We start from the raw sequence: 16074 nt of genomic DNA, 5'->3' as shown, positions 1-16074 counted from the left end.
TGTGTTTCACCTCTGTTCCTGACTACCCAACATTAACATTCTGTGAGGCAAAATGTTGTAAATGTGTGTATGAATGTGACTCTACGAGCCCGGGTTAAATGCAGATATATAATTCCTAACAAGTTACTTTGTATTTAAATGATTGTATAAAAAAATGATGCAAGAGAGAAACACTGCATAATGGCGACCTGGGTCTGATTGCAGAGCAAGGACAAGTATCTTTAATTGTTGTGAGCCCCTTACAGGTGGCCTAATTTCCTGAGTGCCCTTAAGGGTTGCCATTACCACAAGAGTTTATGGGTCGGCTCTCTCCTGCCCCTTACAATCTCACAATCAATAAATCATTCATAATCACTTCTGCTTCACTTGTTGATATCAGGCTGTAGAGGTTTGCTTTGCAGGGCCTCTTCATGGCCCTCTAATCTTAATGGCCCCTGGGCAGGCTCTAAATATCCAATCTGAGGACAATATTTAACGGATAACAAGGACACTTTTTTTAACAGAGTTCATTAGATCAGGATCAAAACACTGGCCGGCCTGCGCTGACTCAAATAATAATGTGGCTGCTGCACACGTGTAATGGATAAATGCTATATTATTCATTTCAGGATACTGCAGCTTTAACCTTTTGAGCTCGCAAGGTTAACACATAAAGACAAGCCCGCATCACTGACCTTTTCATTACGCTAGACAAAACACCAAGGACACACACAGCAAAATGATTATACACTGGTTTTATAAAGTGCAGCCATTTGCTGTTATGGAGTCAGTTAACTTGTAATGAATAGAAATTCTTTCTATTTAAGTTATTCAAGGATATTGAGTAATGAGTCTATAACAGACCAACTGGCACACACATTAAGCATGAACTCAGAAGTACATTTTCTATGACTGATAGCTTGCCTCGGGTCTTCACGTTCTAATCAATAGCAGTATCACCTTTACTTATTTAAGGTGTTGGCTCATTATGTACAGCACTTGAGGTATAATGAGAGCCTGAGGTGAAAATGTAATTAAAAAGATAATATCTTCCTCTACTGGAGTCATCTACTGAATACTGAATATTATAGGTGTGTTAATGTCTAAAGTAAAGCCTGACTCATGAACATTTAATATGAATGGAGAAATACATTTTTTTCCAGATGACAGATAGCTCGCCGCGCGTCAATCCCATCTGCTCTGTTGGAATCAATAACTATCTCCATTTATTTAAGATGTTAGTTATAAAGGTTGACTGCGCTCAAAAAACAGGGAAGCAGAGATTGATTTTCAGAGTATAAACCTTGTCGAATTTATTCAAGCTTTCACGGTGCTCCTCAAGGTATTACTCGATATTTGTGTTAATTAGGAGCGCTTGCTTTATACTTCATGTTCACACTGGTTTATGCATGTGATAAAGATTTCATAACATCAGCGCCTGCCAGGGTTCACTTCAGACTGCAAGAAAGAGCTTTCAACATCACCAAAGAATAAGTGCATATATATGTATACATATATGTATATAGACCCATCCTGTTTATCTGCTAACATCCCTTTGTCTACCTGTCTCAGTCTAAATACACTCATGATATTCATCAACGCAAAGTTCACTGAAGCTGAACCTGTGCAGATGATGGTGTTTTATGCGAGGCATTTCAAAACAAGACTAAAGTGTCCCTCCAGTGGTCCCTATAAGGCGCTAGGTAATTCATTATACAACTGAATGATGACAATTTTTTGCCTCTCCAGGCTTTCAGCTCAAGCCTGCTGCTGCTCTCTCATAGCCGTTCTCGGCATTGCAACCTGTATCCGATGCCCCCTTGACATTATGGTGGCATACTTAAGCTATCAGTGTTCTGCTCTTGCCAGCCGCCGCACTGCCCACCTGAAAGCTATGCTGCAACAGGTGCAATCTCTTGCTGCTATTTTTGCTGCTGTCCATAAAGCATTTCATAAGCACAACGTGAGTCTATATTCCCCAAGGAGGGGAAGTTATTATCCCTGCTGTGCCGTGCTTGGTGTTTCCTTGTGAGGAGTGATGAAATCAGAGCCTGAACGCCGAGTATCATCTCTGCACATATTCACATAATGATCCACTGTGAGAGCTGACTGACTGATGTTACAGTAGGTAATTAGTTCAGATTTATTTTGAGACAGAGGTCTACACAATCATAAATATTATTTCAAATATCACCATGTAAACCTATAAAGCCTCTGAGAAATTTTAACATGGAACGAAATATCCTGCATTGGACATTTCTTAAAATAGCTTAATAAGAAGTCGTGTGCCCCTCTTATAAAGCAATGGAAAGTCACAGCGAGGGTGTTGGGGATAAGGCTGCAACTAATGGTTATTTTCATTGTCGATTCATTTGTCAGTTATTTTCTTGATTATTCAATTAGTTGTTTGGTCTATGAAATATCAGAAAATGGTCAAGAGCTGCCCGTGTTTCCCAAAGCCTGAAATGACATCCTCAAATGACTTGTTTCTTCCACAAACCAAAGATATTCAGTTTACCATTGTAAAGGGAGTAAAGAAGCCAGAAAGTCTTCACATTTAAAGGTCCAGTGTGTAGGATTTAGGGGGAAATACTGGCAGAAATGGAATATAATATAATATATGAAGTATGTTTTCTTTAGTGTATAATCACCTACATATAATAAAAAATAAGAATCGATTCTCACGACCTTGTCACATATCAATGTTTGGTCATGGACCTTCCAAGTCCAGATACAAAAGGTACGTGAAAGGACGTTCTGGGACACCATGTCAACTTCAGCCTGTTGTCTTCTTCTTTTAAAATACACCTCTGTTTTCACAGGACATGTACAGTTTGCATACAGTCTCTTTATATACGCAGTATGTTGGTACAACACTGAATTGATGTTTTGTTTTTCTACTTCAACAACAAAAGCATGTGGTTAGGTTTAGGAAAAAAAACAGGGTTTGGTTCTGTAGTCTTTCGGGAAGCAAACACTGCTCTTCCAGGTGAAAGTTGGTGGTTGTTGGACCCATCCACCACCCCTCCTTTCTGCCCAGTCAGACTTTCGCCACCTTAACTTTCGTTCTTGTCTTGCCGCTGCCAGGGAACATTAAACTATATCAGCGACTGGCCGTGCATCATGCCGAAATTAAAGGACGGCTTTTTCCGTTGGTGTCTGACGCTGCAAGTCGTTGCCCAAGTGCTGGATTTCGATGACTTCGGAGTGAGACCAGGTTGTTCTGGCCTCATATTGATGTCTGTTGCCAGCTGAGTGTTCCAAAGAGCACTGCTGCAAAGAACACTGAAGGAATCCTAACCAGGAGTTCACGCTTGGCACACAGGAAGTTTAATCTGGTTGCAATCTGCGATCTTCACTGCTACTGTAGATGCCACTGAAGCCTACACACTGCTTCTTCAGGAATCTCGATCTCGATCTTAAAACATTACTCAAACTTAAATGATCAATTATTTAACTAGTTGGTGATTAATCTAATAGTTGACAACCAATCAATTAATCTGTGTAATCTTTAAAAATATTGACTTAAGAAAATGTGGTTTGCCAATATTTTCTTGTACATTTGTCAAAATTGGACATTTTTAGGCTTTCAGAACGAAAGAGGTAAATAGTGAAGCTTTATCATCTGAAAATGCTTACTGAAGACTAAAAAAATAATGTGTTAATGTGTGGCTGCATTATTCCACATTTTCTCAACTTAGCTGTGGTGCATCATGTTAATATACCACCATTTACAATAAAAAATAATACCAACACTGATTATTTTGGACATTAATATCTTTTCTTTTTTATTAAGACAAGAACTCTTCATTGTTTTGTAAAAATGTCTATTTATGAACCAATACAAAATGTGTATGGGAATGTGGAACTCCTTTCCTCCATTGATACACATTAACATTTCCCAAGAACAGCAGAGAGACAAAAAGAATCAATCTAAAAACAATGACTGGTGACACAATCAAAACTTTTTCGGGAATCAAACGAGCTTCCGAAGGCGGAGATGTGTTGAAAGTGACAGTAGCAGTAGTACAGCCACAACACGTTTATAATCCTGCTTCATTCCAATAAACAGTGTACTCTTTATGACCTATGTCAACACAAAGCAATACTTAACACATCTTTTACAATGCACCAAATATTAAGAAAAATACAGAAAACATGTACAACATATATGCAAAATACCACCAATTTTGCCTCTTGGGTCTAAAATAATGTGTTGTTGATTCGATGAGGATGCATTGTACTTGCTTCTATGTCATTGGTGGGGCCTAAACTTTGCATTCTACCTGAGATGCAGTCACATCGGTCAGCAACGCATGAACCAGAGACAGGACATTATCAAAAGAATTTAATGTGGAGAAAACTACACCAGTTACACTGTAAGACCATTTTTTACTTTACTGGGCATTTAATAGAAAATAAAATGATACATACAGTAACCTTACATATCATTCTGCTATTTATTTCAAATTGAATCCTCATCATTTCTCTTAAAAACTACTTGAATGTTATGTTTATGTTTTGCTCATGGTACTTTTTGTATTGGAACTTTGGGAGAGCAGAGTTATTGTAGGTAAAACATTTGGAGAAACACTCCGGCCGTTCCAACGCACAAAGGATTTAATATGCACAAATAAAATATTAATGCATCAGCCTTAAGGGAGAAGACAATATTCAGTTCTATTCCTTTATTGGCAAGTACATATTTTGAAGTCTGATTTAAATGGAAGCTGCCACATGTCACTGAAGCGAAGTAGTGCTCACTGTAAAATACAAATCACACAATCTCAGTCTTGCAGATGAGGTGGCATCTGCTCTGTGATTCATAAAGCAACAATAACAAGTCAGTTAATAGTTTTATCAGACACCAGACTGTAAAACATCGAACCTAATCAGAACCCGTCCCCGCCCCCACCCATCCATGTAACAAACACAAAACAGTGTCATCAGCATACAGTGTTAACTTAGTGGTAATTCCTTTGTGAGTACAGAACTTTTTAAATTAACTCAAGTTTTAACAGATGGAGAGAGTTGGACACGGCACCTTTGATCTTTGTCTGCAACATCACTCCTGTAGCCCCCATCTCCGACTGACACATCCAATGGAAAAGCTAAAAATATGTCCACAGCTTGCACCCACTCTTCTAAAAACTGCAGAAAAAATATTCAACGACTTTTAAAATGCACAGATGCGTTATGCTCAGGAGGTTAACATTTGCGTAATGCACTTCACAAGAATCTTCTCCACTGCCTCTGAACAACCCCCCAAAACCACAATCTCCATATGGAAAGACTGAATGCTGTCTTCATGCATGACGATGATATATTAAAGCTATCACATTGTTTATGAGTTGCAATCTGAGCTGCACATTAAGAAAGTCCAATCAAATGTGTTAACATGGCAATAAAGGACTGAATCTTGGATATGAGTGTCCACACAGCAAGCAACACCAGTCTCAACAGCGTCTAGTGAGATAATAATAAAAGTGAGTGTGTTTCATCATTAGATATGATTGATATTAATATATCTAGGGCTGCCACCTAATAGTCGACCAAACTTTAGTTGACCAGAAAGGTCATTAGTCGGCAAGACATCAGTCACAGAAAACAACAACAACAACAAAAAAGACTGGACCATGTGGGAAGTGTCCACACTCAGCAGTCAGACAGGAGTCAGGTTAATTTCCAGGGCTGGTACCTGCGGTTATTCCACAGGCTAGTTAATAACATGTCGGGCAGGAAATCCAAAGTGTGGGATCATTTTGAGAAGGTGAAGGATGAACCCAAGGTGATATGTAAACCCATCTTCATTGGTCGACTACAAACATGATGTGTCATCTGAAACATGGAAGTAGCTACATGCCCATTAGCCCACAGCGTCATGAACAGGCGGCTCGCTCAGGGTGTGACGTGCACTTGTAGATAAAATATAGGCCTATATTAATGAAGGTTCATTAGTACAGTTTTGTATTTCTCTGTGATGTAGCACAGTGTTAACAGTGTTACTGATACTATTCTTTCTCACACCTTCAACTCCATTGTGTTGCCCCGTCCAAAACATATAATTTAAAAAATAAATTAATATCATCAACTTGCGGGTGACTTGTCGACTAATGGCCCTAAATGACGACTATCGGTTGACTCGGCAGATTCTTAGTCGGGGGCAGCCCTAAATATATATATGTGTGTATATATATATATATATATATATATGTATATAAAAACAGTATCACTACAATACATGACACCTATATGATATGCAATGTTTAAACTCACTGAAATTTTATTTCTGAATCTCAAAAAATGTATTTTGTCACATCATGATGTATTTTTTTTTAAAGGATGCAAACACTGCAAGTTTTGATTTTTTTTGTCATGAAATTTTTTTTTTACTTTACAAGTTGCCATCATCAGGCAATTAATTGAAATTTTGTTCTGTATTCATTTGATATGGTTTATGTTTGTCCAACTGATTCTAGCTCTTAAACTTTAGAACGTCACTTTAAAAAAACTGAATAAATAAATTCCTTGAAAAAACACTTCATTCTAAGTTTATAATTTGTGATGATAAAATGCTCAAAATTATGTGATATCATGACATTCAACGCCTGCTCAAAGCTTTAAAGGTGTACGCTACAACCAAGACCTCCACCTCAATCCACTCACAGCTGTCATATAAAGTACGGACTCATTAGGCGAGCTGCTTGCTGTGTGAACACATAATTAGGACAATCAATGCCACAGACAGACCCTCATCGCCATGTTAAAAAGCCAGGGCGTTAATGTAACCCATGGATTACGACCACGGAGCACAACGTGTGCATTAAGTTCAGTTACACACAACTAATTACTTTTGGCATTCGTCAGTGCTCCCCAGCTGGCACAGCCAAACAGATCCTCATTCAGTTTTGGCAGGTGACAGAAAAAGCAAGATAGAGAAGCAAAAGAGAAAATGAGTTTCAGCACGTACACACATGCAGGAAAACTATCAATTGTTTACGCACTCAAGCTGCGGCATCAAAGCAAAGTATATATTTGGAAGGTGTGATGGAAGTGGAAAGACTGGCCTGTCTCTCAGAGCATTTCAGTTTGAAGACTCTCCCAAACATTTGCTTGTTTTACATTTTGACAAAACTCACAATGAGCGTGACACAATAAAATCCACAAAGGTACTCCATTGTAATTCTATTAAGTTGTAAAAAATATTTCTTAGTAAGGATTAGTGTACAATACAGCTGTGATTCCATTGGCTTGATTTACATTGGATTGTGTGTCTATATGAGATAACATGAGCCCGCTGTAGGGAAGGACGTTTTGTGCAGCTTATGTGTTCCTAAAATAAATTTGAATGCGTTTGGAGTTTGGTTAAGGCTGTTTCTCTTTTTCGGTGAAGTTATGTACAGTACACCAGCATCTTTTGGCTGCCGGGTGGTCTTATATTAATACCAAATATTTTTTCAACAGCCTTTTATTACTGAGGCATCTTGACTGAGAGTCTGCCAAAAAAAATAAATAAATAAATTTAAAACAATTTACATTTTCTTACTTGGCCATTTGTAAGAAAAATATTTTAGAGTGAGAGCAGATGGAAATCAATTGAATCTCATCATTGCAACTCAATAAAAGCTGGTGGGGAAAACAGGGCTTCCATTCAGACAAATAGAAGAAAAATATTACAGAACAGAGGAAGAAATCAAAATAATGAAATGGCAGCGCAGTGGGGGTAAATAATGTACTACTTCTCTTTACTAAGAAAGGTAATTGTTTAAGAGGCAGTAGTAAATCTGCTCTGAAGACCAAACTGAGGTTGCAGAACATGAATTTAAAAACTGAATTGGCCCGATAAAATCATTTCATGTTATCCTTTGCTGCCTTCTTTTTGATTATGTTCTGAATGTGGTTGTGTTCAGGAGGGGGCAGGGAGAGCATATACAGTACATCAAACCTGTTTCTCATTTATGTCCTTTGTACAATGATATGTAAAGCATTCCATGCATTTTTGGAGCTGTCGAAACTTCAGGGGAAAGAAAAAGAGAGGGAAGTAATGGCTTGAGACAAATCACAGTATACTGGAAAGAGTTTTTGTTATGCAGTAGAGGACGTGTGTGTGCAGACACATTTAGGGAAATGAATAAAGTGGCTGTGTAATTTTACCCTCATACAAAAGCCAACAGCACATTGATAATTACGAGTGGGGAAAGATGAAACAGGAAAAAAGGAGGTGGGGGGAGCAACAGGGTTATGCAAATGAGGATCAACACAAATCCAAAGTATGGATAGAACAAGGCACAGAATTTTCTGCAAATGGTTGAACTAAATAAAATTCGTACCAGCAGTTAGGGAGGTGTCGAAATGGTGAAGCTCTCTACAGTGATTTCTGGCAACGTCTGGCGCACCCTCCCCGCCCCCAACCCCATCCCCTTCTCAATTTACCGAAAACCCAACCCCCTCCCATTTTTTGTCCTTTTTTGATTTTTTTTTTTTTTTTTTTTTTTTTTACACACAAAACATTCCATCTACATCTGCAGACTAGACTAAACAACGGCTTAAAACCAGGCCTTTCTTTAAAACCCCTTCTCTCCTCTACTCCTCGACCCCTCTACTCTCACTAAAAGTGATCCTGAACCAACACAAATCCCTCCATCTGCCCCCCCTCTCCTCCTGCCCCGGCCCCAAAAACAGCTCCCTGTCCCAAAGAGGACACTGGAGTGAGGGGTCCTGCTTTGATTAGATGTAGTACTCTTTCTTTTCGTCCGAGTTGGTGTGGCCACCCTCTGCGTTGATGATGGCTGTATCTGCGTCCGCTGCGTCGTCTGCTCCTTTGGCTTCGTGTGTGAAGTAGGTACCTGAGGAGGAGGGAGGATGAAGGACAGTGTCACGGACTGGGTAATAGCCTGCTGCGTAGATGATACAAAAGATTAAAATGTGCCTCTACATCCCACAGCACCTAATTATGTAAATCCTTCTCCGTGTGGCCATTTACACAAACCTAACACCGGCAAGCTGTAATACTCAGATTATACATCATTTTCCCTCTTTTCCATTCAAATTGGCACATGAAAATCTGGGTTTTGAAATGATCTCGAGTGTGGGGAAGAGCACGGCTCACACCTTCAAATTAACCTTGTCAAGTTCAGAAGGGGGGAAAAAAAAGGAACTAGCGAGCCCCTTCAAACTTCATTTACAAGATTTATTCACATCTATCACAGTCGAGGTTTATAACGAAGGCAATATTCCAGGTGTGCTTCAACTGTGGAAATAAAAGCACAAATGCTGCTCGAATAGATGGAAACAAGGTGTTCATTATTGTTGCACCGCAAAGATGGTGACAGGGATGTGTTAAGATTGCACCTAATAATGAAAAGCTGAATCCTGTTTTTTTCCCTTTAGGTGTTTTCGTTCTCGCATCAGCCATTATAGTCAGAAGCCCTTTGGCAAACAGCAGCATCAGAAAGACACTGATTTTTAATGTGAGACTGTTTTAGTCAGTGTTTAAATCACCCAATCTGTTTATTTTGGAGAGGAAGACACCTCTACGGATAATTCGGCTCCCGGTAAAAAACCCCTGAACATCTGGATCTTAATTTGAAGCGATAAAAGGAGAGCACACATTTGCAGGTGCTGAGCTAGCGCCCCTTCTGATACATGCCGAACAGCATCGGAGAAAACTGCTTTATTGAGTGTTTTTACCAATTCTAATCACCTGGTTGATTTGGAGAGGAGGAGACCTCTACGGATAATTTGGCTCCTGGTTAAAACTTCCTGAACAATGAACACTGAAGGAATCCTAACTGGGAGGTCATGCTTGGCACACAGGAAGTTTAAGCTGCTTGCAATCTGCGATTCACACCACTAGATGTCACTGAAGCCCACACACTGCTCCTTCAAGAAGGTTAATGCAGAGAATTTTTTTAGGCTTTCAGAATGAAACAGGTAAATACAGTCAGGTTTTATTCAGTGTTTATACCAGTTTTAGTTCCCAGGTCCATTTATTTTGGAGAGGAAGAGACCTCTGTGAATAATTCGGCTCCCGGTAAAAACTTCCTGAATATCTGAATCAGAAATAAGGTGTGCACCGCTAGGCAAGTGGCTTGTTTCCAACATGCCAAACAGTTTCACAGGAACACTAATTTGTAATGTAAAACTGTTTTATTTAGTATTATCACTGGTTTAAATCACTTGGTCTGTTTGTTTTGGAGAGGAAGAGACCCCTGCGGATAATTCGGCTCCCAATAAATACCTCCTGAACATCTGGATCTTCAATTATCAGATGAAAAAAAGGTGAGCACGCATTAGCAGGTGCTGGGCTGGCGGCCTGAGAGGAAGAGACCTCTGTGGATAATGCGGCTTCCAGTAAAAACCTCCTGAATGGCTGACTCAGAAATGAGATGTGCAGACATAAGCAGGTGCTAGGCAAATGAATTGTTCCCGACATGTATCAGAGAAACATTAATTTGTGATGTTAAACTGCTTTATTCAGTGTGTTTATGAGTTTAAATCACCAGTGGCCTCATGTACAAAGGGTGCGTATGCACAAAAATGTGGCGTACGTCCTTTTCCACGGCAAAGTTCAGATGTATCAAGAGTGAAATGACCGTGGAAATGTGCGGTGCCTCACGCCAACTTCATGGCTGGCGTACGCACGTTTCTACAGCTGTTGATCCTTTGGCGACACTTAGAGGTGATGCTGGGAAACTGTTAAAATAAATTAATGTGAAAACAATTAGTCCTAAGAGTGATGTGCACATCAGAGAAACATGAACAATTAACATTGATGAACAATTAACACACCCACGTGTCTGCAATTAGATGAGTGGATATAAAAGCATGCGCAAAGTGGTGCCGAAAATACCGTTAACAACAACGGCTGCTTTAGCAGTATTAGAAGATTTGTAAATGGTGCAATATGAAGAGAGCGTGTGTTCAGAGACAGATGGCGCTGGCACATGATGACAACTGGCTCATCAGCTGCTTTAGGTTCCCTAGGGCAATCCTCCTGGAACTGTGCGCAGAGCTGCAGCCGGCAGCGCGACACGGCGAGGAGCCATGCGCTGCCTGTTTCCATACTGGTGCTGACCACACTGGGGTTCCTAGCAACAGGGGCATTCCAGAGGGAGCTGGCCGACTGATCGGGACTGTGCCAGTCGACCCTGAGCTGAGCCATGCCAGCTGTGTGGGATGGAATTATCCGCATGTCAGCCAGGTATATCAAATTCCCATACAATGCAGCTGAACAGGCCAACATTAAAGCGCAATTTGCAGCGACAGCCGGTTTTCCTAACGTTATCGGAGCTATCGACTGCACGCACATGGCTACAGTATAAAAGCACCATCACAGGATGAATTTGTTTATGTCAACAGGAAGCATTTTCATTCGATCAATGTACAGATCATATGTGATGCGCAAATGCAATTAATCAACATTGTGGTGAGGTGGCCTGGTTCAACGCACGATTCATACATCTGAGTAACAGCATGGTTGGGAACAGACTACTAGCTGGCACTGTGCGTGATGGGTGGCTTCTTGATGAGTAAATAATTTATTTGTTTAATTGTCCTAATATTAATCCCCCTGATGCGCATTGAACATGTGCGCCCCCAAATATTATCCTGTCTTCACACCATCAGTACTAGTCAGTGGTTAAAGTTAGTGACTTGCTGTTTTTTGCTGGTTAAACTACAGCTTCAGAGCTTTCTAACAAGCTCCCGATTGTCTCTGTGTGTAAAGTACTCATGTCAATAAACCCATGTGTAAAGTGTGACATTTTCTTAATCAGCCACACCTTTTCCCCGGCGCACTTCTGCAGTGAGCTTCTCCTCTCCTGTCCCCCCGCCTGTTTTGGCCACACTTTGGCAGTGGGCAGCCCTCCTCCGCTTCACGTCCACCTTAATGTCGGACCACATCTTTTTTAATTCTGCGTGTGTACGCTTTTCTGTCCCCACAGCATTGACAGCCTCACACACACTCCCACTCTCTCCGCTTACATTTAGTATTGATGCTGGAGGACAGCAGCGTGCCAAAAAGTACATCTTTGTGCGCCTTCACTTCAGTGAGTAGCGTCTCCAATTCGCATTCTGTGAAGTTTTTCTTTTTTCCTGTCTTATTCATTCTTTTGTTTTAGTTTTCTGATCGTGCAGAGAGGGGAATCTCAGGTGCAGGGTTAATTTAAATATGATCTGCATATTTAAATGGGGGCGTGGATAAGGAGTTCACACTTGGCACATGGGTTTTAGCTGGTTGAAAGCTGCAGTCCTCACCATTAAATGCCACTAAATCCTAGCACAGTATTTCTTTAACATCAGGTTTATATGACAATTAAAAGAAAAAGTAATCAATCACACATTTTTACTTCCTCTTGTACAGCCACGATCCAATATCTGATACACTCTGAGACTTTTGGTAAGGACGCCTCAGTTCAGATCAGAATAATGCTGTAATCCGCCCCCGTTGCCAGTTAATACAACCCCACTCCTACATTTGTTCTCATGATTATGGGTCGCTTCAGGTAAGTGTTTTGTTGAGTAATTATTATGGAAAGTTTCAGACAGAGGCAGTTAAAAGTCGCCGTTAACATCCTGAAATTCTGATGAATAATTTTCCTGAGTGACCTCCCCTGGCTCCTGTCTCACATCTCAATATCTCTGTGCATACATGGAGCCACCTGAAGAAGGCAAAAAATAAATTAATCTGTCTTTTGTCTCTTTGTTATCATCATTATTCTGTCATGAATATTCATATCTGGCATCCAATCCACTTTCAAAGTGGGCTCCTTGTGACTTGTTTATTGCATTTTATTCTACTATTTATTATTAAAAATATTAACAGCCTGATAGAAACACAGGCAACGTGACTACGACTCAGAGGTGAGCATTCAAGGATGATTCCAGTTTATAACAGCTTGTGTCTCACTTTGTAGTTTCCTATAAGTTATGAGAACATCACTTAAGTGAAACAGAAGGACAGTTCATTCAGATTACAGGAAAGGAGTTTAAAATATTGCTTTATTCTAATGAGTTTCATATTCACATACAGGCGAATTTATAATGAATGGACTGCGGCCCCATGAATTGCAGATCACTTGCAACTACTATTCCACCAAATGAGCTCAGGATTCTTGAACTTCAGTGCTATAAACACATTCTCACGTTGTCCTCGTCACATATTGATGTTTGGTCATGGACTTTCCACGTCGAGATATGACATGCAAGGAACCCGGGGTGTGTTGGCTGTTGACGTTCTGGGAAGCCGTGTCAACTTCAGCCTGTTACATGCATTGTGTGTTTTGAAAATACACTTCCGTTTTCACAGGAAATGTATTGTTTGCATATAGTCTCTGTCAAAATAAACACACTACATATGTACAACACCGCATATTGACGTTTTTTTCCTTCAAACAAAAGCACATAGTTGGGTTTAGGACAAAAGAACAGGGTTTGGCTTTACAATCATACAGGAAGCGAACACCAGCTTCCCGCGTTAAAATCGATGTTTGTTGGACCCATCCACCACCGTTCTGGGACTTCTGCTGCCTTAATTTTCATTTTTGTCCTGCTGTGTTTCCCCCTGATGCTGCTGGGCGCCATTAAACAATAACGGCGACTGGCCACGTATTTTGCCAGCGTGAAAGGGTGGCTTTTTTTTTGTCGGTGTCTTGACGCTGGAAGTCACCGACCAAGTGCTGGATTTTTACGACTTCAGTGTGAGACCGCGTTGGATAAAAACCCCTGGAAAACAAATGGATCCTAAGATATCACCAAAAAAAATCTGAGAATCTGCCCACATTTATACCACTTTTGATCAGAACCAGTGTAATCAAGAATGTGTCACTGACAGGGGGTGTTTCAGTAGTACTTTAGTAGTAGCGAACTTTTGTTCTGTTACTCCGATACTTGTTTTTATCCAAAAAACAAGCATGATCAAACAATTAATGAGACCATGCACGCTCTTTTTTGTCTGACGATTTCTCACTGGACTTCTCCATCCTCTCTTTCCAACCTGTAGAATATGACACACCCACTGATGTCATCACGGTTGGCACCTTAGGTCAAGGAAAATCTGCTATATCTTGGTTCCAGATGTCACGAAACTTTTCGGGCTCCAAACAAATTTATTTTTGGTTAAAATGTTCTGAAGGACTCAAAATTAGGTTTCATGTTAGTGGAAAAGGGGTATAGTTGCCCTGTCTTGAGGTCTGATTCACAAATAAGTGAACACTGACCAACGGGACCAGACTGGCCGACCCGTATGCTCTCACTCAGTGGATGGATGATGTCACAGGAAGCCAATCTTACAAAGGAGGACGACACTTGAACGGTTTGTTTTGCTATCAAAGCTAACATTAGCTAATGTGCTAAAAAGTTAGCGTTACGGAGAAATCCAATATTCCTCTTAATCCCTCCCCAGTTTGTGATGATGTGGACATGATAACCCTTAATACACATAACGTTATTCATCCCTACAACAGGAAATACTTTTTCCCTAACCTGATATGAAGTGTGCGCTGCACATGTGAGCATTTTTGATGATGGCCTCCTTCCAGTCTTTTGGTCTTATCACATTTAACCGTACTTGTCTTTGTTTTGTTGACGGGCAGTAGTGGCTAGTTTTGAGCCGTGACTCCTTCTATTCTGGCTCCCAATAACACAACAAAGTGATATTTTAAGACTCCTATGTAGCCTACAGCTGTTTAACTGATCACAGTTAAACAATAGAACAGTGACACACCTGCATTGTTAGCCTATCATCTTGCCGCTGTCTTTTAAAATATGATTCTCTTTCTGCCTTTAGTACGTTCATGCTGCAGTTGTGTGCACCCTCCTTCTCCCCATCACCACCTAGTCTTTGCAGATTCATCAGCTTCATCACCCTCATCGGCCTATCTGTCTCAGCAGCCACCACCATCACCACCACCACCAGTGTCTGGACTCCATGGGGGGATTTATCTTGCTGCTGCTCCGGGCAGATGCCCCTCGATTACTTCCCCGAGTCTAAGCGCCAAAGTCATTCTGTCAAATCATCATTGCATATCATCTGTTAATCCGTACACCTATAATCTGTATGACACAATTACCTTTACCTCATTCACCTGTCTCTCATGATTGTTATATCAGTCTGTCAGTGCTGTTTGTGTTTTCAAACTCACACCTTCAGACTGTAAAAGACAAAAGATGATTACCTGTTCACACTAATATTCTCACTGTAACAGCGTGCGGCTATTAGCGCTAATCTTTGTGAATTGGACTGTTTTTGCAATGAGGCTCATTTGCATCGAAAGGCCAATTTTGCGCCAATTGTATGCATATTACTGCACCTAATTACATGGAAAAAGAACAGGAGCACTGCTTCACCCTTCGCAGGAGCTTTGAGAATGACATGTCATGATCTCTTTGGTTTTCCTTTGTTTTACTCTATTCTTCAGTCATGTTTCGTGTTTCCTGTTTCATTTTCTTACATCTCCTCTCACATTAGATCACTTCACTTCCTGCCCTTGGGTTTTACCGCCAGTTATGATTGTGTGCCCCGCCCTGATTAGTTTCACCTGTCCCTCACTGGTCCTGCAGTCTACTCACCTGTTCCCACCTCCCCAATTAGTGCCTCCCTACCTGCCTGGTTCCTTTGTTCTTTGTCAGTACGACTTCATTTTAGGTTTAGAGTCCTGTTACCAGCTTTCCTCTGCCTGCCTGATTTTTGGACTGTGAGCTTTCTTTTGAAATAAATCTTTGAACTCATCCAGCTGCCTCTTTTGTTGTCTGCATTGGGTCCAAGCCTGCTACCTGCTCTCCAGGACCGTGACATTACACGGTTTCTTTTTGTCTTCAACGTGCAGCGTAAAAAAGCAGCGTAATCCTTTTATGAATTTGCCCAGCAGTGGCCTTTTTAGGAGGTACACATGTAAGATCTAATGTAACCCAAATGACAGCTCAGCCATAAATTCTACCTCTAATAATAATAATAATAATATACCTATAATAATACCTCTCTAATAATAGTAATGTTCAATTTTGATTGATTCTGTCAGAGTGGTATTCACAGGAGCCCTGCCAGGGATTTTGGGCCCATAAAAAGATATCACATTGGACCCCACCACCACAGGT

At 40.6% G+C, this 16074-nt stretch overlaps 1 protein-coding gene across 5 annotated transcripts in view; it reads right to left on the bottom strand.

Annotated features, from left to right (window-relative positions):
• Nucleotides 1–7846: 7846 nt before the first annotated feature.
• Nucleotides 7847–16074, bottom strand: part of cadm1a (cell adhesion molecule 1a) — a 591315-nt gene continuing 583087 nt past the window's right edge. For all 5 annotated transcript variants that reach the window (XM_049593071.1, XM_049593070.1, XM_049593073.1 and 2 more), the window contains one exon: nucleotides 7847–8825. In XM_049593071.1, the coding sequence (XP_049449028.1) occupies nucleotides 8707–8825 (119 nt within the window). In that variant the 3' untranslated portion in view covers nucleotides 7847–8706. The remainder of the gene's footprint in view (nucleotides 8826–16074) is intronic.

Source organism: Epinephelus fuscoguttatus, linkage group LG12 (assembly GCF_011397635.1).
Source record: "Epinephelus fuscoguttatus linkage group LG12, E.fuscoguttatus.final_Chr_v1".
NCBI classification, from domain to species: Eukaryota; Metazoa; Chordata; class Actinopteri; order Perciformes; family Serranidae; genus Epinephelus; species Epinephelus fuscoguttatus.
Note: the sequence above shows the minus strand (reverse complement) of the source record. Positions and strands in the feature narration are given on the sequence as shown.